The sequence below is a fragment of the Callithrix jacchus genome, chromosome 13, assembly GCF_049354715.1.
Source record: "Callithrix jacchus isolate 240 chromosome 13, calJac240_pri, whole genome shotgun sequence".
Taxonomy (NCBI): domain Eukaryota; kingdom Metazoa; phylum Chordata; class Mammalia; order Primates; family Cebidae; genus Callithrix; species Callithrix jacchus.
In genome coordinates, this window is record NC_133514.1 from 91,014,901 (window position 1) to 91,041,832 (window position 26,932).

A 26,932-nucleotide genomic window follows, 5' to 3' on the forward strand; every position below is an offset into this window, starting at 1 on the left:
TTACTTATTTCTCCAGGTATCTTGGTTTTTTACTGTAAATGGGGACTTAATTTTTTTAATTATACAAAACTATTACATTGAACACTCCCGTACTTTCCATCGAGCTGTCATATCTTACAATTTTGCAGTATTTGATCAGATAGATATAAGAAATAAGACAAGCCATGGATACAGCTGAACTCCCCTATGTATTCCTTTTTGATACCATTTCCCTCCCTCTTGCTTCTCAGAGATAATCACTATCCTGATGTTCCCCCACAGTCATTTAACAGTTTTGCTACATAGTGTATCCATACAATATACTTCTGTATATTTTATGAATTTATATGAAAGTTTGATACTGTTCAGTCCATGCTGATAGACACACAATCCTAAATTCTAGTTGATTTATTTTAGCTGTTACATAGCATCCTATTTTATGACTAGCACAGTTCACTGTCCATTCACTCTGGATGACTAGTTAGGTTTCCAATTTTCCTCTCTCATAAACTGCTATAAATAATCTGGTATATTTCATTTTACACTATGTAAAAGCTCTTCTAGGGCAAAAACTTTCAAACTTTTTAACCAAAGAAAGTCCCACAGTGAAAAGTTCCTTTTACATACACTGCAGCCTAGTGTATAAACACACAATCGGCTAGAAGAGACATTTCACCATATGCTGCACTCTACATTTTCTCCAAACTGAGGGTTGTGAACCATGAGTGAACATGAAATCAATGATTCTAACAAATGTTTACACTCATATAACTACCATCCCAAACAAGACAACATTTCCATCATCTCAGATGTCTCCCTTATGTCGCTTTTCAGTCAATCCACCCTCCCCATCCCAGGCAACTACTGACTTCTATAGAAGTCAGTAGCAATTTTACCTGTTCTAGAAATTCGTGTAAATGGAATTATACCATATGTATTCTTCTCTGTCTTAACACCCTTTTGAAAAGTGTCTTGTATTCCTCGTTTTCTAAGAATTTTTATCACGAACAAGTACTAAACGTTATCACATGCCTTCCCATTGTCCATCAAAAGGCTTTTCTCCTTTAATGTGTTAACATGATGAATTTCATTCACAAGTTTTCTAATGTTTAATCATCTCTAAATTCCTAAGACAAACTCTAGTTATGGTATTTTTTTGTTCTGAGTAAATGCTAACATTTTACAAACTACAATTTTTATTGCCATGTTCATTGGTGAGAATGCAGCCTATATCCCCTTCTCACACTCTGTGGTCGGTGTATCAAGATTACAGAAGCCTTGCAAAATAATTTTTCTGTAAGATTTTGTATAAGATTGGAGTTAATTCCTCACGTTTGGTTGCACTTGTCCATATGGGGTTGCCATTTGTAATCTGGTATTTTGCTTGAGGATTTGAAATTTTATTTTGGTACAGGTATATTTCTTTATGTTTTATTTTCTTGTTTTGAGACAAGAGTCTCACTGTCACCCAGGCTGGAGTGCAGTGGCACGATCTTGCCTTACTGCAACCTCTGCCTCCTGGGCTCAAGCAATTCTCCCACCTCAGCCACCCGATTAGGATTACAGGCACCCACCACCATGCTCAGCTAATTTCTGTACTTTTGATAGAGATGGGGTTTCACCATGCTGGCCAGGCTGGTCTCAAACTGCTGACCTCAAGTGATCCACCGGCTCGGCCTCCCAAAGTGCTGGGATTACTGGCATGAGCCACCACACCTGGCCTGGTATATTTCTAAATATGACTAAGTTTTTAAATCATAATCTAGTGAAGCTTCTAATTCTTATTAAGCCAACTCTGTAATTTACTTTGGGAGAAACCATCCACTTTACCTATTTCCAAATTTAAAGAAATAAAACTGTTCCCAGTATTCTTGTAGTTTTAAAATCTCAATTTATTTGCAGTTATACCACCTTTTCATTTCCAAAAGATGTGTACATTATTTTTCTCCTCTATCAATCCTGGTAGTCTTTTCAATTTAGTTACATACACTAAATCAAAGGTGCTATTTTTTTGTTTGAGACAGTCTCACTCTGTCACCCAGGCTGGAGTGCAGTGGTACAATCTTGGCTCATGGCAACCTCCACCTCCTAGGTTCAAGCAGTCCTCCTGCCTCAGCCTCCCGAGTAGCTGGAACTACAGGTGCATACTACCATACCCAGCTAATTTTTGTATTTTTAGTAGAGACGGGGTTTCACCATGTTGGCCAGGATGGTCTCAATCTCCTGACCTAGTGATCCGCTCGCCTCAGCCTCCCAAAGTGCTGAGATTACAGGCATGAGCCACTGTGCCCATCTGCCTTTTTTTATTAATGTCTACTTTTCTTTAATGTCTGATTTAAACTTTATTATTTCCTTTCTTTTTCTATTACATTCTAAACTATTTTTTCTAACTCCTTATATTAGTTAGCTCATTAACTTTCAGTTATTTACAAGTAAACATTTAAGGTTCTAAGCTTCCCATAGAGTCAAATGCACTTTTGCTCTATCTCACAGTGCCAATAGGTAGTATTTTCATAGTTTGAAATATCTTCTCATTTCCACTGAGTTGTTCATCCCGTAAGTTTAGAAATGTTTTTGGTATTTGACAATAAATTTGGGGATGTTGCTATCCTTCTATCATGCTACTAACTTAAATGCACTGGGCTCCAAGGATATAATTTGTACAATATAAATTTCTTAGAATTTGTCAACACTTGCCCTGGAGTCTAGTATATAACCAATCTGTAAGATTCCATGGGTACCCGAAAAGAATGTGTCTTCTGCAATTGTTGAATGCTTGCTAATCCTTTAAAACTTGTAATTTTTTTAATTTACCTTTTCATAAATTACTAAGGTATATTAAAATGTTCTACTATGATTATAGATTTGATTTATCCCTGTAATTCTTCCAATTTTACCTTATAAGTAACACCATGTATATCTTTTCCATTTCTTTGCTTTCAAACTATGTCATCATACTTTTAGTAGTATCTCCACTTGTAAAACACAGTTGTTTGGATTTTTTAAATTTTTATTCTCCTTTAGCCAGCAAGTTTAATCTGAGATTATGTATTGGGTTTATGGAGGTATCTCAGCTTATTTTCTACCATCCTATTTTGTGTTTTCTACTACCTATGTATTTTTCTTTGCTTTTTTCTTCTTCCCTGACTTATATTGGAGTGATCAAATTTTCTTCATTTCTATCCCTCATCTGCACTGACTTGGAGTTATACATTATTCTTCCATTTCAATTCTTTTGGAAGGTTACTGGTAAAAATTTTTAATGGAAAACTTTAACTCATCATTGCATTGCAGATGAAAACAGTAGCCTATTCAAAACCATAATAAAAGGATTTTTTTTAAGAGATGGGGGTCTCCTTATGTTGCCCATGAACTCCTGGACTCAAGTGATCCTCTTGCCTCAGCCTCCCAAAGTGCTAGGATTACAGGCATGAGCCACTGCGCCCAACCGAGGGAATTAAAAAAAAAAAAAAAAATGGTCATGAGGATGGGGAGAAGGGGTAAGAAGAAAACGGAAGTAAGCTTTTAATGGCTAGAAAATGAGCGAGTAGTAACTGAACAGATCAGAAACTACTAATTCTGGGCTTGCTGTAGAGAAAGCTGAAAATAATCCATTACCACAGAATCCTCGAAAAGTTAAGGAACCAAAAGCAAGACACAGCAGGAACTGAGGGTCAGGAGGGGAAAGGAGTAATAGGTAGCAATTGTTAAGAGCTATTTAGAAAGGAATTCAGTTCTTAGATTTGTGCTCCCACACTGTCTCTAGATAACTAATCCTCTGCCTCAATGCTTACTTACTGCAAAGGGTAAAACAACATCACTGGATTAGGAGATGGCCTGAGTATAAGTAGGAAGAAAATAAGATGTGAATGAACATGAACACACTATGCTAAATGTCGACTCCCAAGCCCCTTCCTCCACTGGGTTCTGGCTCCCAACTACTAGCAGCCAGACTTCACCCAGTTATTCAGATCAAAAGAATTCACTAGGGTACCTGACCAGCCCAGGAGAAAAGGCACATAGGTGCTAATACTGAGAGTTTACCAACAAACAGCCTGCTCAGATTGCTCTACAGTGAAACTGAAAGGAGACAAGCTTCACCCACATATTCAGTTTCTGATCAGCTTTTTAGATCCCTACTTCTTAAGGATTAGTTTGATTATCTGAGGAAAAGTGTCAAACAAAGCCAGAAAAATTCAGCTTTAACGTAAGACCATACAGAGGAAGAAAACATTTGTAAATCATCAATATAGCCAGAGAAATAAGACTTAGCAACCCTGAAGCAAGATCAGCATGAGGCAGCAGAGAACTGAACAGCTCCTGTATAGCTTGATAGCTCATGACAGCAGAAAGTGGGGCGGGGAAGTCAGCACAAGTGCTACAAGATAAATAGAAGAAATCTTCCAGAAAGTAGAAAAAGATGGGAAACAGTAAAGTGAAAAAAATTGGAAGGCTGGTTCTGGAGCTCCAATGTCCCAAGAGGAGTTCCAAAGTACAGAGATGGAGAGTAGGGAAGTCAAATAACTAAATTAAGAAAAAGTCCCTGAACTGAAAGGCATTTCCAGATGGAAAGGGCCCATCAAGACCCCAGTGCAATAGATGAAAACAAACCTACATGAAGGCCCATGGTAGCAAAACCTAAATGCCAAGGACAAAGAAAGGGCCTAAAGTTTCCAAGGAGGAAAAAAAAAATAGGTTATATAGAAAACAATCAAAATGGCTTTGGTTTTGTCAACAATACACTGTAAATAAAGTTAAGAGAGCAATGGCTTCATAATTCTGGGCTTCACAATTTTTCAAAAAAAAAAAAAAAACTTTTTTCCAACCTAGACTTATATTACCCAGAACAAAGGCATTTTCAGACAGGCAACATCTCCAAATATTTACCCTCCTCTCAACACTCTCTCCAGAAGGTCCTGAAGACTATGTCTCATCAAAAGGAGCGACTAGAAAACAAAAAACAATCTACACTTGAGCCCAGGAGTGCTAGGCTGCAGTGAGCCATGATCACCTACTATAATCCAACTAGGCAACAAAGTAAGACCTTGTCTCAAAAAAAAAAAAAAAGTATAAAAAAAGAAGAATAGGAGCTCTAAAAAAATAAGAAAAAATGAAGGAAATCCCTAATTTAGTAATGCTAGTAAGGGAGAATCTCAGGATGACTGCTGCATACGAGGTGTAGAGGCAACCAGCGCAAACTGGAGCAAGTTAAAAAAAAGATAGAGCCAAAACAATGGCAGCCTTCTCTCCAAAGTGAACACTGTAAAAGTCAATGGAAGCACAGCCTTCACTGATTACACCCACAAATGATAATGACAAACGGATGAGGGTGACTGAGCCATAAAGAACAGCCTTGTACCACTTTTTTGTAACCAACATCTCAGCAGATTTCTGATTCCACAGAATACCATGCAAAAGAAAAAAACTGCCTAAGAGGAATTCCTGTAATCGTACATGTTTATACATGTATGGATCTCTTTAGACCTATCCAACAGAAATAGGATGCAACCACGTATCGTTAAATTTTCATCAGCCACATTAAAAAAGTAAAAATAGGTGTGCTTTAGTCAGTTCAGGCTGCTATAACAAAGTACTATAGACTACGTGGCTTACAAACAACAGAAATTTATTTTTCATAGTTCCAGAGGCTGGAAGTCCCAGACCCGGGTACCAGCATGGTTAGGTTCCAGTAAGGGCCCTCTTCGAGTTGCAGACTGCAGCTTTTTTGGGGTATCTACACACCGAGGACAGAATGTTAACAGAGGTCTCTTTTATAAAGGCACTAATCCCATTCATGAGGGCTCTACCCTTCTGACCTCATTATCTCCCAAAGATCCCACTTCTTGATGCCATCACAGCAGGAATTACAAGAGAAATCATAATAATTTTACTAATTTAACCCAATATATCCAAAATACTATTTCAATTTGCAATCAGTATTAAAAACCACTGAGATATTTAATATTCTCTTTTTGTACTATCAGAAATTTAGTGTATATTTTACACTTGTGGTCCATCTCAATTCAGACTAGCTACATTCCAAGAGTTCAATAGCCATGTGTGGGCAGTGGCTATCATACTGGGCAGAGCAACTCTAGAAAAATAAATGAGAAGCTAGTAACAGTAATTATTACATTTCTGGAAAGCACAACAGGACAGAAGGAGGTAGGAGATATGAAGGAGACTTACTTTTTTCAGTATCTACTATTTTGTTCTCCTTGACTTTTATACCATGTGCATGTGTTATTCAAAAAAATGAAGTACATTCTCTAAAATAAATTACAAATGTAGATATTCTTTGAACTACTCCTAGAAATCTATCTTACAGACATACCTGCAAAGGAGCAAAACACTATATAAACAAAGTTATTTGTTGTAGCATTGTTTTTAATACCACAAGACTGGAAATCATCTAAATGTTCAACAGAGAACTGATAAATATATGCAGACACCCAGCCAGGCACAGTGGCTCACGCCTGTAATCCCAAAACTTTGGGAAGCCGAGGCAGGCAAATCGCTTGAGCCTAGGAATTCAAGACAAGCCTGGGCAACTTGGCAAAACCCCCTCTCCACAAAAAATTTTAAAAATAGCTAGACATGGTAGGCATGTGCCTGTAGTCCCAGCTACTCAGGTGGCAGAGGTGGGAGGATCGCTTGAGCCCTGACAGTCAAGATTGCAGTGAGCTGTGATGACACCACTGCATTCCAGCCTGGGTAACAGTGAAGCACTGACTTAAAAAAAAAAAAATTACAGACACCCATACAAAAGAATATTATGTAACCCACTCCTCCAAAAAAAAAAAAAAAAAAAAAAGGCATGCATTATATACTAACACAAAATAAGATGTACTATTAAATGACATATATGACCACTTGTATTAAAAGGTAATACACACACAAAATTGTTAATAGGTGCATAAAATCCCTGGACCACCACACAAAAACCCAGTAAAGCTACTTGCCTTTGAAAAGGCAACTGTATGGCAAAGGACAGACTAGTAAAGAGACTCTTCACTGTGTCTCCCTGAATTTTGGATTGCAGTAATGTACCATGTATACAAAAATTCACTATTCCACATGCAGCTGCAGATCTGTTTTCATTTACTCTGCCTTGCCTTGTTGTGATATTTAAGTCCATCTAAAGCCTACTGTTTTTTCAATTCCTCCATAGAGAGGTCCGAGGCTTCTTTCTCCCAGAATCCACAGATGTTTCAATGATACAAGAAGAGTTTTTATTTTTAATTTTTTTAAGCACACAGTTCCCAGAGTCCCGTCTCTTCATTGAATAACCTCAGCCCCAGCTACTGAATCTCTAGTAAATCCCCCAAGGCCAGCCTTTCCTTAAAGTTGACTAATTTGTTTAAGTTTCTAGTACTAGGGCACTTTCTCTCTCCCTTAAGCTCAACTATATACATACGTAAGAGAAAACTTGTTTTATGTTTTATCCAACATTTTTATCTCTTTACAGAAGGAACAATGGGCCGAACTTGTGTCTGTGCCATTTTAAGAAATTTAGATAGAGTACAAGCAATAATGGCAAGCCATGAAGGTATGATTATTGAGAAAAGATTACTAAACTTGGAAGGCCTGTAGAAAGGGATATGTGAAAAAGAATGGTTAAAAAAAATTTCACAAAGTTGAAGTCAAGAACAGATAAGGTGATTACACGCAGAAAGCAAATGTAGACCGCACTTTTCAAAGGTATGGAGAAAAGAGAAATTTCAAATCTTCAAACTGCAGGGAAATACAAAATAGTCCCCAAATACCTATGTAAATTTTTATTTCAAAAGAAAACCAAAGTTAATTATTTCAACATAAAATACTTTAAATATAATGGTGCTGCCTCATCTAGAACATTTAAGAGCCCACTAGAAATACAAAATCACTGTACATGTCCTCCTTATCTGTGGGTTCCAAATACATAGATTAAACCAACCATCGATAAAAAATAATCAGGAAAAAAACCGCCTGTATTGAACATGTACAGACTTTTTTCTCATCATCATTTCTTAATACAGAACAAGTATTTACACTGTATTAGATATTATGCAATCTAGAGAAGACTGAACAATAAAATGTGCATAGATTACAAAGTCTACACCATTTTATACAAGGGACTTCAGCATTCTTAGATTCTGGTGCCTACAGGAGGTCCTGGAAACAATCCCCTAAAGAGACAGATTTTTAGCAATGTACGGTCAAACACACTTGCAAGACAGAGAAAAAAACAACAGCATCAATGACCTGGAATTTTACGACTGTTTTAGTCAGATAAATAATTCATTAGTAACCAGGACAATAGAAAATATCAAAAAAAATTAAAATACATAAAAGCCAATTTTTATAAAACAGATTTTTCAATTCTCACTATAACTATGTTCTTTCCAAAGCATAAGCTAGTAAAAAAAAGACACCGCCAACTGGAAACCTAAGTTGGCCCCCGTGGAGAATGAGTGATGTGTCTTTTCAACAAAAGCAAACAGGAAACATTCATGTGTTCCACTTTATGGACTGTCAAACCTAACGCAAGCTTGAATTCAGGAAAGTTATTATTTTACCAAAAGTCCACATTAAATAGGGACTGCTGTACAAAAACACCTTTCTTTTTTTTTTAACCTAGAAGTTACATTCCTATCACCTATAATGAGTTTTGTGAAATCCACAACTCTATCATCAGCTTGTAAACATACAACTTATTTATTGGTTTATCATTACCAGATTATTTTTAAAAAAAAAGCACCTATGACAACACTACACAGGCCCAGACTCAAATCAGCACAAATATTAAGTACTTCAACTGCTCTACAATTTCCCAAAGTCTATCTTGACTCTCTTCTGAAGCAGCAACTAATATCACGTCAAATCACGAGTGGGGTCCTCAGGCCATAAAAGTTCAACTCAACTTCAGAGTAGTGCCCTCCAACAGACCCTTCTACAATGATGTAAATGTCCTTAGGTATCTGCTGTCTAATACAGTAGCCATCAGCTGCCTATGACTACATACATTTAGATTAAGTAAAATTTAACATTCAGTTCCTCAGTCACAGCAGCCACATTTCAGGTGCTAAATAGCTACATGTGGCACCTGTTAAGATAGAGCAGGTCTACAGCAAAAATTTCTCCAAGACCTATGGTTCTTCAGTGGTGCTTCAAAGGCTTCCTAGGGTTGAGGTTGAAAGCAAAACTCATCAGGCAGGACTTCAACTGCTTACTCGTCTTTCCACAAAACAGCTTTACTCTTTGTATCTATTTTACATTTTGAGATTCTGCATATTTCTCTCTAAAGGCTTTCTAGTTGCTGCTTTGTATACTGGTGTGCATATGTTTTAAGTCTGACTACTACTGGTTTAGAGTAGAAATGGCCAATGTACAAACCTCAGGCCAAAGCTGGACCCTCTTGATAACCAAAACATTTTTTAAAAGAAAAGCTTAATTTATCAGTTAACATGAACTACAACATAACTATCTGTCTATTAAGAATTTTAGGCTGAACGCGGTGGCTCACGCCTGTAATCCCAGCACTTTGGGAGCCCAAGGCAGGCAGATCACCTGAGGTCAGGAGTTCAAGACCAGCCTGACCACAAAGTGAAACTCCATCTCTACCAAAAATACAAAATTAGCCACATGTGGTGGCACATGCCTGTAATCCCAGCAACCTGGGAGGCTGAGTAGAAGAATCACTTGAACCTGGGAGGCAGAGGTTGCAGTGAGCAGAGATCGTGCCACTGTACTCCAGCCTAGGCCTAAGAGTAAAACTCCATCTCAAAAAAAAATTTTTTTAAGTTGATCTAAATAAGGAAAATTTGCATTCACTGCCACAGATAAAGTATCTCTAGTCAACAAAAAAGTTTCAATAGTTCATTCAAGTCAAAGGAGAAGGCTCATGGGCCCAGCTTCCCTTGCATCCTTTATAAGGAGTTTATACAGGGGACTCTGCAAAAAAGATTTGCCACTCCACATTCTTTTTTTTTTTTTTTTGAGATGGAGCTTCACTCTGTTGCCCAGGCTGGAGTGCAGTGGTGGGATCTTAGCTCACTGCAACCTCGTCCTTGCAGGTTCACCCAATTCTCCTATCTCTGCCTCCCAAGTAGCTGGGACTACAGGCGGTCATCGCCGCCGCCACCACCACACCCGGCTAACTGTTGCATTTTTAGTAGAGACAGTGTTTCACCATGTTGACCAGGCTGGTCTAAACTCCTGACCTCAAGTGATCTGCCCACCTTGGCCTCCCCAAGTGCTGAGATTACAGGCTTGAGCCACTGTGTCCAGCCTCACCACCCCACATTCTGAAATGAAAGAGGTGATTAAGATGGAACATTTCCTCGATATTTACAAGACCTTAACCATGTTCTCTTTATAGGATTTCTGGAAGTAGCTGAAGCAGCATATGAAAATGTAGTTTAAGTACAGGCAAACTATAATATCAACTATACAGATTTACTACGCTACTTCCTCAGATAGTTTTTTTTTTTTTACTTAAGAGACTAAAAGTAATGAACAGACAGACTACCAGTGGTTCACCAAAGATTACTCTTTCTTATTAACTGAATACATTAAATCTGAAACTACATCCCCCTTCCCCACAGAATGAAGGTATGGCACTGTAGATTATTCAAGGAAATGCAGATTTTTACATGTAAGGTAGACACGTGCACTAAACAAGGAACTAAAATCTATCCTAGCTTTCCACTGCTCTACAGCCTTCAGGCCAATGTAAAACCAGATTTTGAAAAAGAAAAGAGCTACCTAGGAGAATTAGTGACAATTTCACAGTAAATTCACAAATTCACAAATTTTGAATCATGTTAGAATTTCTGTTTTCTTAAGAGTACAAACCTAAATACATCAAGCACCTGTCCTATCAATGCGCTTCAGCTACAAATAATAGAAACCCACTGAGCCAAGGAGAACCACTCACACTGTACAATGTAAGGCAAGCACAGAAAAAACAGAATCACCCTAAAATTTCTGGCTACCTAATCAAACTAAAGGCAGTGTCTAAATCCACCTGGCTTGGAAAAATTACATTCTCTCTACATGAAACTGCTGAACTGTAGCTGAGAGTTCTCTTTGAGATGTAAATTTAGAATAAACACTGAATTATGTCCTACCTGAATACATCACAACTACACCAACCTGAAAAAAAAAAGGTCGAAATTGATCAATAACAAGCAATAGGCCTCTAACTATGCATTTTTAAACCAAAAAGGCTAGATTACTTTTGTACTGATAAAAAAAAAAAAAATCCAATTTTTAAAAATAGCCTAGGCAACATATTACAAAGTCACCAATAATTATCTGATAATACAGATGGTTTAAAAAGTAAACCTGAGGTAAGGTTAGAAGAAAGGGGATCAAACAAAGTATCAATGCCAATACTGGGCAGAAGTCACATTACAAGAGTCAAGAAACCCTCAACAGAGAGATCAGCCAACTATCCTCTCTTGCTTTGTCCCAGAAATCTCCAGCATACTCTATCACAAAGCACAGTGAAAAGCATACACTATTCTCAAAGCACTAGTGAAATTTTGTATGATACTCCTGCAGACTGACAAAAAAATTACTTACTTCGAAGAAAGGGGAGGCATAGGGTGCTACCACACTGAGACAGCCTTCCTTTACTGCTGGCTACCCTTTCAGCTTGGAATCTGAATGGCTGTTTGAATGGCAAAACAAATAAAAAACATCTTGGTCATAACAGGTACTGTGGATCTTTCATGAAATAAGCCATAAGCCATAGCACAATCTTCTACCCCTTTAAGAACATTTGTTAATCATCCTGAGTGACAATCTAAAGTATATTATGTAGATTACTGCACTCTTAAAAAGATTTTGCCAAACATGATTTAAGCTAATTGATGAACATTCATTACTATGGTTTCAGGTCTGGTCCTGCACAGAATGGCCCCAGACATGCTAGCCAGGCTGACTATTTTTGTGTCTTGTAGATTATCTCTATTATCCTCACCAGGCTGTTACCTGTTTTTTCTTACAATAGACACTAAGCTAACATCCTACTATCCAGCCCCCACCACACCCCCTTTAAACCTCCCACAGTACCCATAATCTACTTGTTTCTAATCTAGTGCAGGTTTAGAAGCCGATAACTTTGCTTGTTAGAAACACTTTAAATAAATGCCAATACATTCTTATTAGGGGTCTCCAAGGCTCTCCTAAGCTTTAAGCTGCAGACTGGAACAATTTGGCTATCCCAGGCCTTTGCTGTTCATTGCCTGCTGCTGGAATAAATTTTAATAGGTCAATAACAACAGTGTAGGCAAATCATTTGGATTAGAACAAGTAACAAACCCACAACTACAAGAGAGGAAAAGATCATTTGGGGGGACCCTTATATATCTTCAGGTAATGTTCTAGGTACTTTAATTGTGATCATTTATTAAGAGGAAGAGGTTATTACTTCCATTTTCTGTCAGAAAACCAAGAGTCAAGGATTAAGTAGTAAATTGCCCAATACTGTAACTGAGAAACAAAGTATTAGCCTAGGGGCTCTCTGATTCCAAAACCCAAGGCCTTTGCACTACATGAGATTGCTGTCCAATTCTGGTTCTCAGTATAACTAATTGTTTTTACAGTTTATTCCTAATCCCTTCACTGGAACCTGATTCATTCAAGTCTCCCTTCTTGCCTTAACCAGTTTCTGTAACTAAAGGGCAATAAGTAATCAAATTAAGGCCAAATGAAGCTTAGCTCTACAAGTGTACATCTGTTCAGCAATAAACACGTTTCTGAAAGACTGGCCATATCTTGTTTACACAGATTGTGCAAAACTGGTACCAATTCCCCCCAAAATACACCAATTGTTCCGAGTGACACTGAGTTAACACTTCACATCTTCCCCAGTGCTGTCCCCACTACATGTGATAGGAGGCATGGCAAGCACACTTGAGGAATGGCTCAGTAACACATGCTCCCTCAATTTGTACACTAACAATTTTCTTACTCTGAACACTGGAGAATCGGGCAATGGACATGACTTTCCACTTTTCTAATTCCATTAAGGAAAAGGGGTGTACTTTCTTGCTGATACTTTATTGCCTAGACCAAAGCCCAACTCACAGAAAAAGCTGTTTGATGAATAAATGCCACTTGGTCAATACAAGTTATTTGTTGAATAAATGCATACCTCTCCTAAATTGGCTTGGAATTCTTTACATTCACATTTTCTGACACACTTTTGCAAAACTTAGTGGAAAACATCTTCCCTCTTACAGAAACTAAGGGCCTAAAAATAGCTGTTCTATACACATCAAAAGACTAGGAATCTTAAAAGACATGAATCCCTTCACCCTCTAAAAATGACTCTTGTCCCAAGAATATGAAATCTCCATTTGCAAAATGTAAAAATTCAATAGGTCTTTGGCCAGCAGTTTATGCAGCTAAACTGAGGTTTTCCATTCACATATATTCCCCTAAATGTGAAGTAACAAGATTACAGCAACATGATTCTAATATTTATTACGTAAAAATGAAAAGGGGACAACCTCTTGCCATCTTGAAGTAGAACAGAAATAACCTTTGTTCCTATTAAAGAGAAACTCTGTTGAAATACACAAAACCATCGCCTATATTCCTACATAAGAGTTAAAAACACATACCAAGCCTGATAAGCCACAAACAACAGGAAATTACCCTGCACAGTTTCTTAAAAGACTATTATTTCATGAAGCTTACCGACTATGTGGAGACATGACCACTTATGACTAAGTACACGTAGGTTACAACCTTGAAACACCAAACTTTTGTTGAACATCTTCAACGCTTTAGCCGCACTTTAGAAGGTGTGGCAAAGTATAAAAAGCAAGCTGTAAGAGCAATTTCTTACTAAAACCCCAAAATGAACGTTTCCAATCACATTCCATTAATTAAACCTGGCCAGTGAACTGACTTGAACTCAATTAAATCCAGTTAATATTTATAGTAAGTGTATAAGTGGGTACTCGGTTTAGAAATGCCCAAGGTGTGAACTATTTATATTTACTACCACACCCAAGTTTACCGCAAAGGCTAAGAAACTTTAAAAATTAAAGTATTACTTTTGAATTTAATATATACGTTTGCTAAATGACCTTTTGGCAGACGAAATTCTTTAAATATCTTGTGTGGGTTTTCTGAAGGCAAATTTTTAAAAAACCGTCAAACTATGATACATTTATGAAGCCCATTTTAAATTCCTTCTCACATCTCTGCCGCATTTGCTTCACTAATTCATGTATTAAAAAATGTTGAAACTCCATTTAACTATTTGACTAAGTTCAATGTAAGATGAAAACTTTTTGAAAGGGGGTTAAAATAGAAGAGCAAATTTTCAGCATAAGAGCAAATTTATTATTAGGCGCAAGAAAAACATCCTATCAGTGATTCATTCATACGAACCTATCAGGTTCAATTCATATGAAGTCAGAAAAGAGAAAAGGAATTTTGGAAATTCATTCACATTTCAAGGACCATTTGCAAAAAGGTGAAACTACTTCCAAGTTATTTATTTATTAACAATTATTTTACACATATCTTTTAAAAATTTTCACACACCAAAATTTAAGAGTATCAGCTGTGTGCGTGTCACACACACAAGCCATGGAAAACTCGAGACTACTATTGTTAACAAAGGTTATCAGACCAAAAAAAAACTATAACAAACAAGACAGAACTAATGGAAAATGCTGCTTGCAAATTCGTTTCACCTGGAGTTTTTTGTTTTTTGTTTTTTTAAGGTATGGTTGACACTACACTGGTGCTGTTTTGCTTTTAAAGGGTCAAGAGGAAGGAGTAACAAATCAACCCAGGTATTCTCTTTCTGTTTAGGATCAAAAGGAAATCATAAGGGTAAGTAAAAGACAAAAGTACTTGAACCAAGGACAGTATCCCCTAAGAGAACAAAATAAGTTGCAATTTTGACAACCAAATTTGAAATACGTGAAATCACTTAGAGGGCTTTCCAAAGGCGTGTGATAAAAACTAATAGGCTCCACCCGCAGAACAACTTTCACAAATGAGTGAAGGATGATCACAGAGTATCAGCTGTGTTCGTGTTTGTGAGTATACACAAGCCATGGAAAACCCGAGACTACTATGGTTAACAAAGGTTACCGGACCAAAAAAAAAAAAAAGTGGAAGCAAAGTATTACGCGCCCCTAACACAGCTTCCCCACAACTCCTGAAACAAGAGCTCTGGCTCTTCGGCTTTAAAAATCAAAACCACAAACTATGGAGCGTGAGAGCCGCGAGGGGAAGGGACGCAGGCATCCTCCGCCCCCGCCAGGCTGGGCGGCAGCACTGACCGCCAAGCCCCGTCCCTCCCGGGTTCTCCGGCCCCCAACCCGCACCACCGGGCCCGCGAACCCACAGCCCCCGAACTCGCCACACCCCAGCCCCCACCAGCCGCGGCCATGTGACACGGCCCATCACCCCAAGCCGCGGCCGCACACAAACACACCCCTATCCCGAGGCCCGCGGGCGCCGAGGCTTTACCTGCACAGAGGCACCAGGTCCCGCCCCGTCAGATCCGGGGGGTCCAGGACCTTTTGTTCCTTCCTCTTCCGATGGGATGGAGGGGGCTGGGAGGGGAAGAGGGGAATGGGCGATTGGAGGCGGAACTGAAAACACTCCCCGCCGCCGTCTTCCCGCCCCGCCCCCAGGCCCGGGCCCGGCCAGCCACCCCGGCGCGCGCGAGGGGAGGGGAGAGGTGGGGGCCTGGCCGCCGCCCGCGGGGAAGGAGGGGGTGAAGACGCGGGCGCCCGCGCCGCCCCTCCTCCCCTCAGGCGCGCGCCCGCAGCCCTCCCCGCCGCCCGCACGGCCGCGCCCTCCCCCGCCGCCCCACCTCCGCTTCCGCCCTCGGCCGCCGACCGCCGGCCGCCGCGCACCCACCTCCCGGCGGCTGGCGGGCTGCTGGCTGGCTAGCTGCTCCTCCGCCGCCGCGGCCGCGCGGGTAGACCCGCCTGCCACCCCGGGCCGCGGGCCCCGCCGATTCGCCGGCGCAGCCCCGGGGCTGGCACCCTGCCTCCCGCTGATTGGCGCCTCCAGCCGCCCGTTAGGGCGCGAGGCACGCTGGCCAAGCGTCGCGCGGGGCGTGTACGGAAGACGGAGGGAGCGGAGGAGGAAAGGAACGAGGCCGAGCGCCGCGGGAAGGGCCAGGGGGCGAGCGGGGCGCGGGGAGTCGCCGGCCACCGCCTCCCCACCTCCCTTTGCCTACGGCCCGCCCCGCCTCCCGGCCGGACCGGCGGCGCCCGCAGCCAATCAGCACGCGGGGAGCTCGGGGTGTGAGCCGCGCGTCGGGGGCCTCGAATCGGAAGGGAGACGTCGCTTGCTGATTGGTCCCGCCTCCCCCGTCTAGCGTGAGGCGAGGCGGGGCGCGGCCGGGCGGGGCGGGACGCCAGCGGTTTCGCTTGAGTTGGGCTTCGGCGCGCTCCCATCTGGGCTCGCGGGTGGGGAGGGAGAGGCCCGTCCCTTGTCGCGCTAGAAAACGATCCCCGGCAACTGCCGGGTCCCTCGCCAGCGCCGTGGGGTGGGTCCTGTGGGGGCCTGCCGCCTCGTCCACGGTCCGTCGTGAGGCCGGGGCAGACACGTGCTCATGCCACGGGGAGGACTCGGGCAGCCCGGAGGACGCGCCCGGGAGAGAGGGGTTCTGGAGAAGCCGGGTGCGCCCTATGCAAATGAGTGGGCGGGGCCCTCGTGCTGCAGACGAGGGCGAGTTCGCAATGTAAATAAGCCCGGAGCTGGGGTCTTTCAGGAACACTTAGGCCTGGGCAGGGGATGCCAGGTATAAGAGTTTAACCTGAACCTTGGTTCCTTCTTCAGCAAGGATGATAGCAATAATGCATGTCCGGAAGGGTCTTTGTGAAGTCTAAAAGAAACGCCTGTCACGATGCCCCTTAATGGTTGGGCTATCTTCCCTTCCCCTTTTCTCCACTGTTGGGCCATTAGGCCCGGGTCTGCACATCTGGCCTACAGGAGGCAGCAGGCCCTACACTTACGACTGCCCAGGGCATAACCGCACCCAGGGGAAAGCTTGTTGCTTTTACCCTTAGGAACACCCAAGCCTCTGGTGACAAAATATTGATCCCAACTAATGACATCAAGTATTTACTATGCACCCACTGTGACACAGGCAGGGAGCATCGTAGAACTAAAGTTGAAAAGAAATAGGTCTCACACAGGTGCCAAAGACTAGAACTCAGTTTTCTTGGCTGCCTGTTCAGAAACTGGATTACTTTATAGATTCAGTTGGGGACTTGGGATAAACAAGCTGGAAAAAAGCACTAGCAATACAAATCAGTAATCAGGAAGTACCAATGAGCACTTCAAACAGTAAGAGTTTTTAAAGTATAATCTTTCTTAAAAATGAAGGTGTCCCAGAGGAGGGTGCCTTCAGATGGATCTTAAGAGTGATGTGGCCATCCCCTGAGTCATACACGTTTTCCAGATGTCCTTTCAAAATCTCTGTCCTTTCTACCATCTCCTCACACACGGAGGAACTTTTCTCAAGCAAAAGTTGCGAGGAAGAGCGCGAACCCAGGAATCAGCTACAATCACATTGTAGCTTTGAGTACGGCTCTGTTCCATAGCTAATCTTTGGCAAATGGAACTCACCTGCAGCCATATCTACTTAAATATAGTTGTGTGATGGTTAAATAATAATATGAAAGTAAATAGCATAGGACTTTGAAGTTCAGGGAAAGTCTGTGATCATTAACTTCTCTTCTGTTGCATGCAAACATTTATGCTAAGACAAAGCTACTCAGCAGAAATTCTTCCTCCAGATACTTCCTTCCAGGGTGGTTTCTTCCATTGTTTAGAGGCAGCTCTACTAACCCCTTAATAAAAAAGGTTTGTGAAGGAAACCCAGGAAGCTAATTGGTGAAGCTGTCCCACCTCCTCTGCCTTGTTTACTCTTTCCAGAGCCCCTAGGGAGGATGGTCTAGGGCAAAGGCTGTTCAACTTAAAAGTAGGAAGGCTGTTTCTGGTTTTGGGTCTGTCTTCCTGCTAATGCAAGTCAACAGTTATAATATGAAGTAGCATGTTAAAAGCTGCCCTGGTCACACCAGTATTCTTTCCTGTGTGAACAGGGTGTGGATTTGGGTGTCCACCTGAATAGTAGGAATAGAAACAAAAGCAGGCCTAGCTGGGATTCCAGAAGAGTGTTCTCCCAGTGTGGGAGTTAGGTACTTTGAGGTTACATTAATTGAGTGGGTAGTATGCCTGAGGTCTAAGTTAGACCATTTCTCCAAGTCTCAGACCTTAGGTCCAGAACTCTTTCATTTAGGAAACCTTCCAGGATGTCTATAATTGAGGAAGAGGGAGGAGGGACAATCTGGCTACCAATGCAATCCCCAAGGGGCTTAGAAATGGGAGCGTGCCTACTGTCCCCTCTGCTAGAAATGCACATAAACCAAAGTGGGTCAAGACAGAAACTGAAGGCACATAGAGCAGGGATTGCCATGGCAACAAACAGCTTGGAAATCCACTAGGGTACCTCAAGATCTATCAGTAGGTCCCTATTGTATAAATTAGATTGAGTGAGTCTCATTTTTATATGGATAGAGACCAAGTTTAACCCTTCATTACACATGACACAGCAAAATCAATTAAATCTAAATCAATTCAGAATCCAATTCAAAAGTGGTTAAGTGCACTAGAGACACATAAAAATGATAATGGTGGTTGCTTCTGGAAAGAGCCTGAGGGTCGTAAGTGGAAAACTTAAATTTCATCATTATTTCTTCTGTAGTTTGATGTTTTTAAAAATGTGATTTTTCAAAAAACAACTCATATTCTATCTCCACTCTGGTAAATCTTTAAAGCCCTTTCTGGCTTCCCCAGCCTAACACTGCATCACTCATATATGAATTTTCTCTCTTATAACTACAATGATATACATACCATTACTTTATTTTGATTTATGTCTTGAGCAGTTTTTTTTAGCGTCTCCTGTGTATACAAACTGTCTCTCTATCTAGAATGTAAATCCCTGAAGGACAAGGACAACTTACTCTCAGTTGTCTTCCCTGACCCTTACCAAAGCACTAAGTAATTGAAAAAAGGTAAAATACAGCGTTTGTATAAAAGGAAAACATGTGTCACAGGTCTGCAAATGTTCTACACAGCTTTGCACCCATTCTTCCTGTTTATAGTGGCCCTCCATACAACTGTTGGGTCTCTTTCCAACATCCAAGCTACACATTTGCTCATCTTAGTGCAATTAAATTGTAGCAAGTATTACTACATCTTAAGGAAAGATCCAGTTATTTGCAGCTGAAAGGACACTGATTAAATGAGATCTTCTAAGTAAAAATTGTAAAGAACAAATCTGTGGGGTTACTTTTATTGTAAATGATAAGGAATCCAACACCGGCTAGATTTTTATATCGATACAATGAAATTTCAGGTTCCAAATGAATTTATGTTCCAGATATGAACATATGCACCCCCCCACACACACACACACAATCATTATTCATGTTAGTTTTTAGTATTTCACGTCTGATAGGAAGTGCAGGAGACAGGAATAAGGCATATATTACAAAAAAAAAAAAAAAAACCTTCAAATTTAACAAGTGTTCATGCATCTACCATAGAAGCATTGGTTGATCATACTGGAAAATTCTCACTCTTTGGCCAAAGTCATTTGAGAAAATAAGACAAGTAGGATTTTTTATAATTAGAAAGAGATTAAGAGAGAAGTTGGCTCTGATAGAAACATATATGCAAAACAAATTATATTTCTTATTCTCCAGGCATCTTGTAGTTCTCCTCTATACACTTAAATGGATAATTATTTAGACCATTGGATAACCCAATGATTGTTCAAATATTACTTGGAAAATTACAATACAATTCCAATGCAATGAGCTCTCCCTTAAAGGCATTTAAATATCTGAGATCTACATATTTTGGAAGAAGAAGAACAGTGGCCAGTGTCTAAACCCTGAAAGAACAATATACAAATTGTTTAAAATTCTGTTGTGAGGGGAGATTATTTGGTAGTCATATGCCAACAATAGGGCCTTATGCCTTCATTATAATTGTCTGTGGGTGACAATATTGACTAAGCCAGGCTGCTGCTAGGCAGGATAAGTGTGTGAAGGTATAATACTCTTGGAAAATTTCAAGCATATTAGCATAATTGCTCTGATGAAGACTGAAGAGCTTACCTAGCTGACTAGAGTAGACAATAGATGCATAAGCAGTGTCCTAATTATTGAATTAATGAGTCCCAATTGTTTGTCCTTACTGCAAACAGTCCTTGCTATGAAACAGACATTTTGCTGAAGGAGTCTGACAATTGTGTTAGCTGACAAGTGGCCAGAATGTAATTAATGGTGGGAGAGAGACAATTACTACTGGGTCTTAAAGACTTCACTGGTGAGTTTCAAGGTTAAATTATATAGCTATATAGAGGTTTTATATCAACTCCTCCTTGCCTTTGTAAAATCATGGAGCCCGATTCAGTGCTCTTATTTTGCAGTTGAGGAAACTGAGGCCCAGGCTTCCTTCTCCAAAGTCCTGTGACCACTTAGTGCCAGCGGTTGTGCACTTAGTATCTGCCTTTTCTGCTCTGGCACTGCCCACACTCTTCTTCCTGTTCCTGATCTGCATGCACATCCATGCTGCAAAAAGACACTTCTGAACTCAGAGCTCTACAAAACTCCAAGTTCCCATTACTTTTTATGCATATGTCCTCACCAACTATTTCATGGTGAAAATAGAGGCAAATTTCCTACCCATGCCTAAACCCCCAATGATGGGCAGGTATATCTGTCTCCAGACCTACTCTTCCAGCCATTTTTTTCAAAAGCCTTGCCTCTCCCTCTGGAGAGGCTTTTTCCTCCACTTACTCTCTGTTCCTTTGACCACCTGTCTAGATTAGCACCCCCTCCCAACATACATGTGTCACACTCTATCACATCACCTTTAAATTTTTTTCTTTAAAAACTTTTATCATTAGGTAGAATCATCATATCCACTTATTCTGTACTGAATTATCACTTGTCACCCCTTAACACTTAATGTAAGCTCTAAAACAGCAGGAAACATGTCTGTTTTGTTCACCATAGTATCCCTAATTCAAGCATCCATGGAGGCACTCAATAAGTATTTTTGAATGGATGAATAATTTTCACTCAAGTTAACTCAAACTCAGCTTATCCAAATGGAACTGATCATCTCCTTCTGTTTTCCTATCTGGTTATGTCTTAGCCCAGTTCCCTAGAAAACAAACCCTGATGCAAGGATTAAGAGTTGATGCTTTTTTTAGGAAGCATAATCCCAGGGCAGCAATATGAGAAAAAAGACAAGAAAACATGAGGAACAAGGTACAGCAGTGCATTACTGTGCTAAATACTACTCCATGAAAATCCTTAAAGAAATACAGCCTGTCTCTTGGGCAGGTGCAGCCCCTTAGCCATACGGGACATCTCCAGACAGGCAGTATGGAGAAATCACACCATGAAACAATGTGAAGAAGGAAGGAATTTTATCCCTGTGTCTCCTATCTCCTGTTGGTCATCACTTGTCCCTCAGGGAGTTAAAATTCCCTCACTTCCCAGTTGTGTTACCCATTTTCTTTGTCAGTTGCTCAGAAAGCCAGGTCCAATCCCTGGAGTTCAGAAGTGGTGGGAGGAAACTGTGGGTATGTGGCTGGTTGGCCTCAGGCAATTAAACCACAGGGACTTAACCTAAGTCTCTAGTGGTAGCAGCTGAAACAGAGGAAGAGGTCAAGGGTCCCAGAGATGGTAAGGCCCAGAAAATCTGAGAAGATATGTAAATGAGGACTGACATAAAGTAATCATTACTACAGCAAAGGTAAGACCAGGTTTATTTTATCCACTTCATTATACACAGCACCTACCACATTATGTGCTAATTAAACTTTCGTTGAATAAATGCCTGCATAAATGACACTGCCACCTGCCAGGCCTACTTAAACAGAAACCTTGGAGTCATCCATGGTCTTCCTTCTTTCTTAATTCCTATGTAGCAAAACAAAGGCAAAATTTCCATTGGTTTTGCCTCCTTAATATATCTCAGAACCAATGCCTCATCTCCAAGGTCACTGCCTTGGTTCAGACTTCATTGTCTTTCATTGGAATTATTGCTCTAGTTCCCCAGCTGGTCTTGTCTCTAGTCTTGCTCCCTTCCAATTCATCCTTCTTCCTGCTGCCAGAATTTTTTTAAATAGTATATTTTCTAAATAGAAATCTGACATCACTACCTTGATTAATAGTGTCCTTCCTATGTTTTTTCCAGAATAAAATCAAGACTATTTAGCATAACCTAAAAGACCTTTCATGATCCATCCCCGGCCAGTCTCTGTAGCATCACATCTTGACACTTCCCCACCTTGCTCCCTTTTCCCCAGCCAGACTGAACTCCTGACAATTTTTCTAATCACCGTGTTCTCTCATTCCACAGTACCTATGCTGTGCTCTTTGTTCTGCTTGAAAGCACTTGCCCTATGGTGCCTGATCAACCCCTACTCATCCTTCAAAGCTCTGTATAGAGCTTCAGTAGCCTCATTCATCCGTTGATCTCTATCCATACATACGCAGACACACACACACACACACACACAGTGTTCATTGTAACAGCCAGAGTTCTTAGTTGCAAGCAACAGAGGAAACTGATGTTGGCTGACTTAAGGAAAAAGAGAATTTAGTAAAAGGATATTGGCTGACACAATTGCTGGGAAGGCTGCAGAAACAGACTTAGACAAGCGGGAACAAGGAAGGCTGGCCAGCAGCCAGGAACACAGCCAAGACACAGGACAGCATACTGGGGGAAAGAGGAAACCATCACCACCATTCCACACAGGATACCACAGCTTTCACTGCCACTGAGCACTACCCACCATTTGCTACCCACCACTCTCAGTATCAGCACTGTTGCTCCTGGCAACCAGATGTCACTGTAGTGCCTGTTACTGCCGCCAGAATTGTTTCTTTACCACCTGTATTTTGTATTACTAGAGCCCTGTCTTTGAAGCCCGGGGCAGATCCATTAGGTCAACCAAACTTAGCCTATGTTGCATGCTCTACTTGCAGGCAGGGTTGAGAAAGTAAGGAGCTGACATATTGGGAGCCTTCTATATTTGGGATTTGCTTCTCTCCAGTAATCCTTAGAGAATTATCTAAACAAAAGAAAGGGGGCCAGGTTCTGGGGAGCCCCTAAATGACAAATGTCAACCGTGTTCTCAACATTGCTCAACAAATAAATTGTGCATCTACCTGTGCCAGGTTGTCTTTGAGGCACTCAAGATACGAAAATGAATAAAGTGACAACTTCATACCCGCTAAGATGGCTATGATCAAAAAGACAGAAAATAGCAAGTGTTCCTAAGGATGTGGAGTGACAATGTAAAATGGTACAGTCCTTCTGAAAAACAATCTGGTAATATTAATACCTCCAAAGATTAAACAGAGTAACCATATGATCCAGCAATTCCACTTCTAGGTATACACCCAAGGGAAATAGCAACATATGTCCACCCAAAAGTCTTTACACAAATGTTCATGGCATTCATAAGACCATAAAGTAGAAATATCCCAAATACCCGCCAACTGATGAATGATAAACAAAATGTGGCACTTCTATACAATGGAATATCATTCGGCCATGAAAAATGATGAAGTATTGAGACCTGCTACCATACGGATGAATATTGAAACTTGAACCATTATGCTAAGTGAAAGAAGACAGTAGCAAAGGTCACATTGTGTGTCGTTTCATTATATGTAACATCCAGAATAAGCAAATCTGTGGAGATAGAAAATGGATTTGTGTTTGGCAAGGTAGAGTGGAGCTGGGGTGGGAAGGGGAGTGACAGCTCGTGAGCACAGGATTTCTTTCTGTGGTAATGAAAATGCTGTAAAATTAGATTGCAGTGATGATTGTATAGTTCTGTGAACATACTAAAAACCACTGGATCATATACTTTAAATGAGTGAATTGTATGCTATGTGAGTGATGTCTTAATAAAGCTGTTTATAAAAAATGAATACAGGGCCGAGAACAGTGGCTCACGCCTATAATCCCAGCACTTTGGGAGACTGAGGTGGGTGGATCACGAGGTCAAGATTCAAGACCAGCCTGGTCAAGATGGTGAAACCCCATCTCTACTAAAAATACAAAAATTAGCTGGGTATGGTGGTAGGTTCCTATAATCCCGGTTACTTGGGAGGCTGAAACAGAGAATTGCTTGACCCCGAGAGGCAGAAGTTACAGTGAGCAGAGATCGTGCCACTGCACTCCAGGCTAGGCAACAGAGCAAGACTCGATCTCAAAATAAAATAAAATATGAATACAATAAAAATTCCTCAAGGTGCTGATGTTCTTGTAGGACAGCAGACTTAATAAGGTGACTGCAGTGGCCACTGGTTATGCCTGTAATCCCAGAGCTTTGGGAGGCCTGAAAGGATCACTTGAGGCCAGGAGTTCAAGAACAACCTAGACAACATAGTGGGACCCTGTCTCTACAAAAACTATATTTTAAAAAAGAGTTAACAAGGAAACAATATGACTTTAAGTTGTGGCAAGTCTTTCCCTCACACCTATTCCTTTCTTCACACCTCAAGACAGAAGACGTACTTTGCTCTTTGCCAGAGTACTTAATTACTATCTTTTTAAATTGTTTTTCTCAGAACAGTATGATCCTTGAGGTAGGAATCTGTGTGTCTTTGAACTATGGGTCACCAGGGCCAGCTGCAGTGCCTGGCACACAGTAGGCTTAATAGTTGTTTGTTGAATGGTGAATAAATGAGAGAGCCAAAACTGGAACCTGGGTGTCCCAAGAGCTAGAACAGATTCCTTCCAACTGCACTTGACAATATTGATGCCAGAAACGAATGCTTTCCAAATCTGACAGCTAGCCAGAGAGACTTCTACACCACAGTGGCGTTTTCTACAAGCTGTCAGTTTCCAGGTATATGTTTACGTTTTACACTGTAAACGTAATTTTGCTGTTTCCCTTAGTTATGCTGTGTCCTTCTAATAATCTTTTTACTCACCTCATTTATAGCTCTTTTTCTTGCATTCATCATACAGCACCAGCATTGCTGTCATCTTTAGCATCCTGTAATCTCGACTTCTCACCCACTTGGCTGGTCAACACTGAGTTGGGGGCTTTCTGGCCTGTGTGCACAGGGTTTCAAAGGCCCAGATTATTTAGAGATTTGGTTTTTCTCTTACCAAGAAGTACAAAGAAGAACTATATCAGCAACGATTACGTCGAAAGTTTTTTTTTTCATGGCCTCCTGAGATTTAACTTTGCAACAAATATTCTGTACTACTTTTAAAAATTAGCTTTATTGGCCAGGTATGGTGGCTCACATCTGTAATCCCAGCACTTTGGGAGGCCAAAGCGAGTGGATTACCTGAGGTGTGGAATTCAAGACCAGCCTGGTCAACATGGTAAAACCCCATCTCTTCTAAAAATGTAAAAATTAACCAGGCATGGTGACGGGTGCCTGTAGTCTCAGCTACTCAGGAGGCTGAGGCAGGAGAATTGCTTGAACTTGGGAGGCAAAGGTGGCATGAACCGAGACCATGCCACTGCACTCCAGCCTGGGTGACAAGAGTGAGACTCCATCTCAAAAAAAAAAAAATCAGCTTTCTTGAGATATAATCCATATACCATAAGATTCAACCAGTTAAACTGTACAGTTCAATGGCTTTTGGTATACACAGAGCTATGCAACCATCACCACAATCTAATTTTATAACATTTTCATCACTCCAAAAATAAACCCCATAGTGATAGCATTCACCCTCACTCTTCTCTCCCCGACTCTCAACCCTAGCCAACTACTAATCTACTTTTTTATATTTATAGATTTACCTATTCTGAATGTTCATATAAATGGAATCATATAGTATGTGGTGTGTTTTTTTTGTGACTGGCTTCAGTCACTAAGCATGTTTTCAAGGTCCAGCTATGTTAGAACACGTATCGGTATTTCATTTCTTTATTTTATTATAGCTGAATAATATTCTATGATATGGATATACCATTCATCATCAGTGAATGGGCAGTTGGTTGTTTCCATTTTTTTTGTCTCTTAGGAGTAATGCTGCTAACATTCACGTTTCTCCACTACTTTTTAAACCATAACTTGGTTTCAAAATTTCTTCCACCCCTCTGATGCTCTTGTCTCTGAGTAGGCTCTCCAGTAATTTATAAGGTTCTTCTAGGCTTTTTATAATTGATTATTAATAGTTATTGAAGGCCTAAGGTTTACCTGGCAAAGATTCACCCTTTCTGTTATTGTAATTATTACCAATATAGAAAATATTTCACTGAACGAATGAAACAACTGTATCTCCAATGACATTTTTTAACCTGTTAAAAGATGCCAAGGAAGGCTGGGTGTGGTAGCTCACACCTGTAATCCCAACACTTTAGGAGGCTAAGGCACTTCGAGACCAACCTGGCTAATACGGTGAAACCCTGTCTCTATTAAAAATATAAAAATTAGCCAGGTGTGGTGGCCTACTCCTGTAATCCCAGCTACTCAGGAGGCTAAGGCATGAGAATCACTTGAACCCAGGAGGCAGAGGTTGCAGTGAGCCAAGATCACACCACTGTACCAGCCTGGGCAACAGAGTGAGACAGTCTCAAAGAAAAAAAAATGCCAACAAGCCATGTTCTTGAAGAGTCTTCTCTATTAGGGATTGTGCACTGTACTGGGAAGACAAGGATAATTTTATATATTATCCTTGCCCTCCGGGATCTTCCATTCTGTTAGAGGAGACAGTTGTAGGGGATGCAGCTCAACTGGTCATAGTAGTCAGGGAAGGCCAGAATGGTACTGCTAGGGGTTAGCCAGGAAAAGAGCCAACAGAGCAAAGGCAAACATATGAGCAAGGGCCCAGATGTGAGAGGAGCATGTCTGTATGAAAGGGAAGGAGAAAGGAAAGGGGAAAGAGGGGAGGGGCATGAGGA

At 40.9% G+C, this 26,932-nt stretch overlaps 1 protein-coding gene across 10 annotated transcripts in view; it reads right to left on the reverse strand.

Annotated features, from left to right (window-relative positions):
• SMAD2 (SMAD family member 2) overlaps positions 1-15,959 on the reverse strand; it is a 99,993-nt gene extending 84,034 nt beyond the window's left edge. For 2 of the 10 annotated variants that reach the window (XM_035270987.3, XM_035270980.3), the window contains exons 1-4: positions 15,865-15,959; positions 15,469-15,554; positions 11,548-11,635; positions 11,091-11,115 (exon numbers count right to left, since the gene is read on the reverse strand). In XM_035270987.3, coding sequence (XP_035126878.1) covers positions 11,091-11,100 — 10 coding nt within the window. In that variant the 5' untranslated portion in view covers positions 11,101-11,115; positions 11,548-11,635; positions 15,469-15,554; positions 15,865-15,959. Of the gene's footprint in view, positions 1-11,090; positions 11,116-11,547; positions 11,636-15,468; positions 15,555-15,817 lie in introns of all 10 variants that reach the window. The other 8 variants (XM_078346935.1, XM_035270984.3, XM_078346934.1 and 5 more) reach the window with 5 other exon arrangements.
• Positions 15,960-26,932: the final 10,973 nt, after the last annotated feature.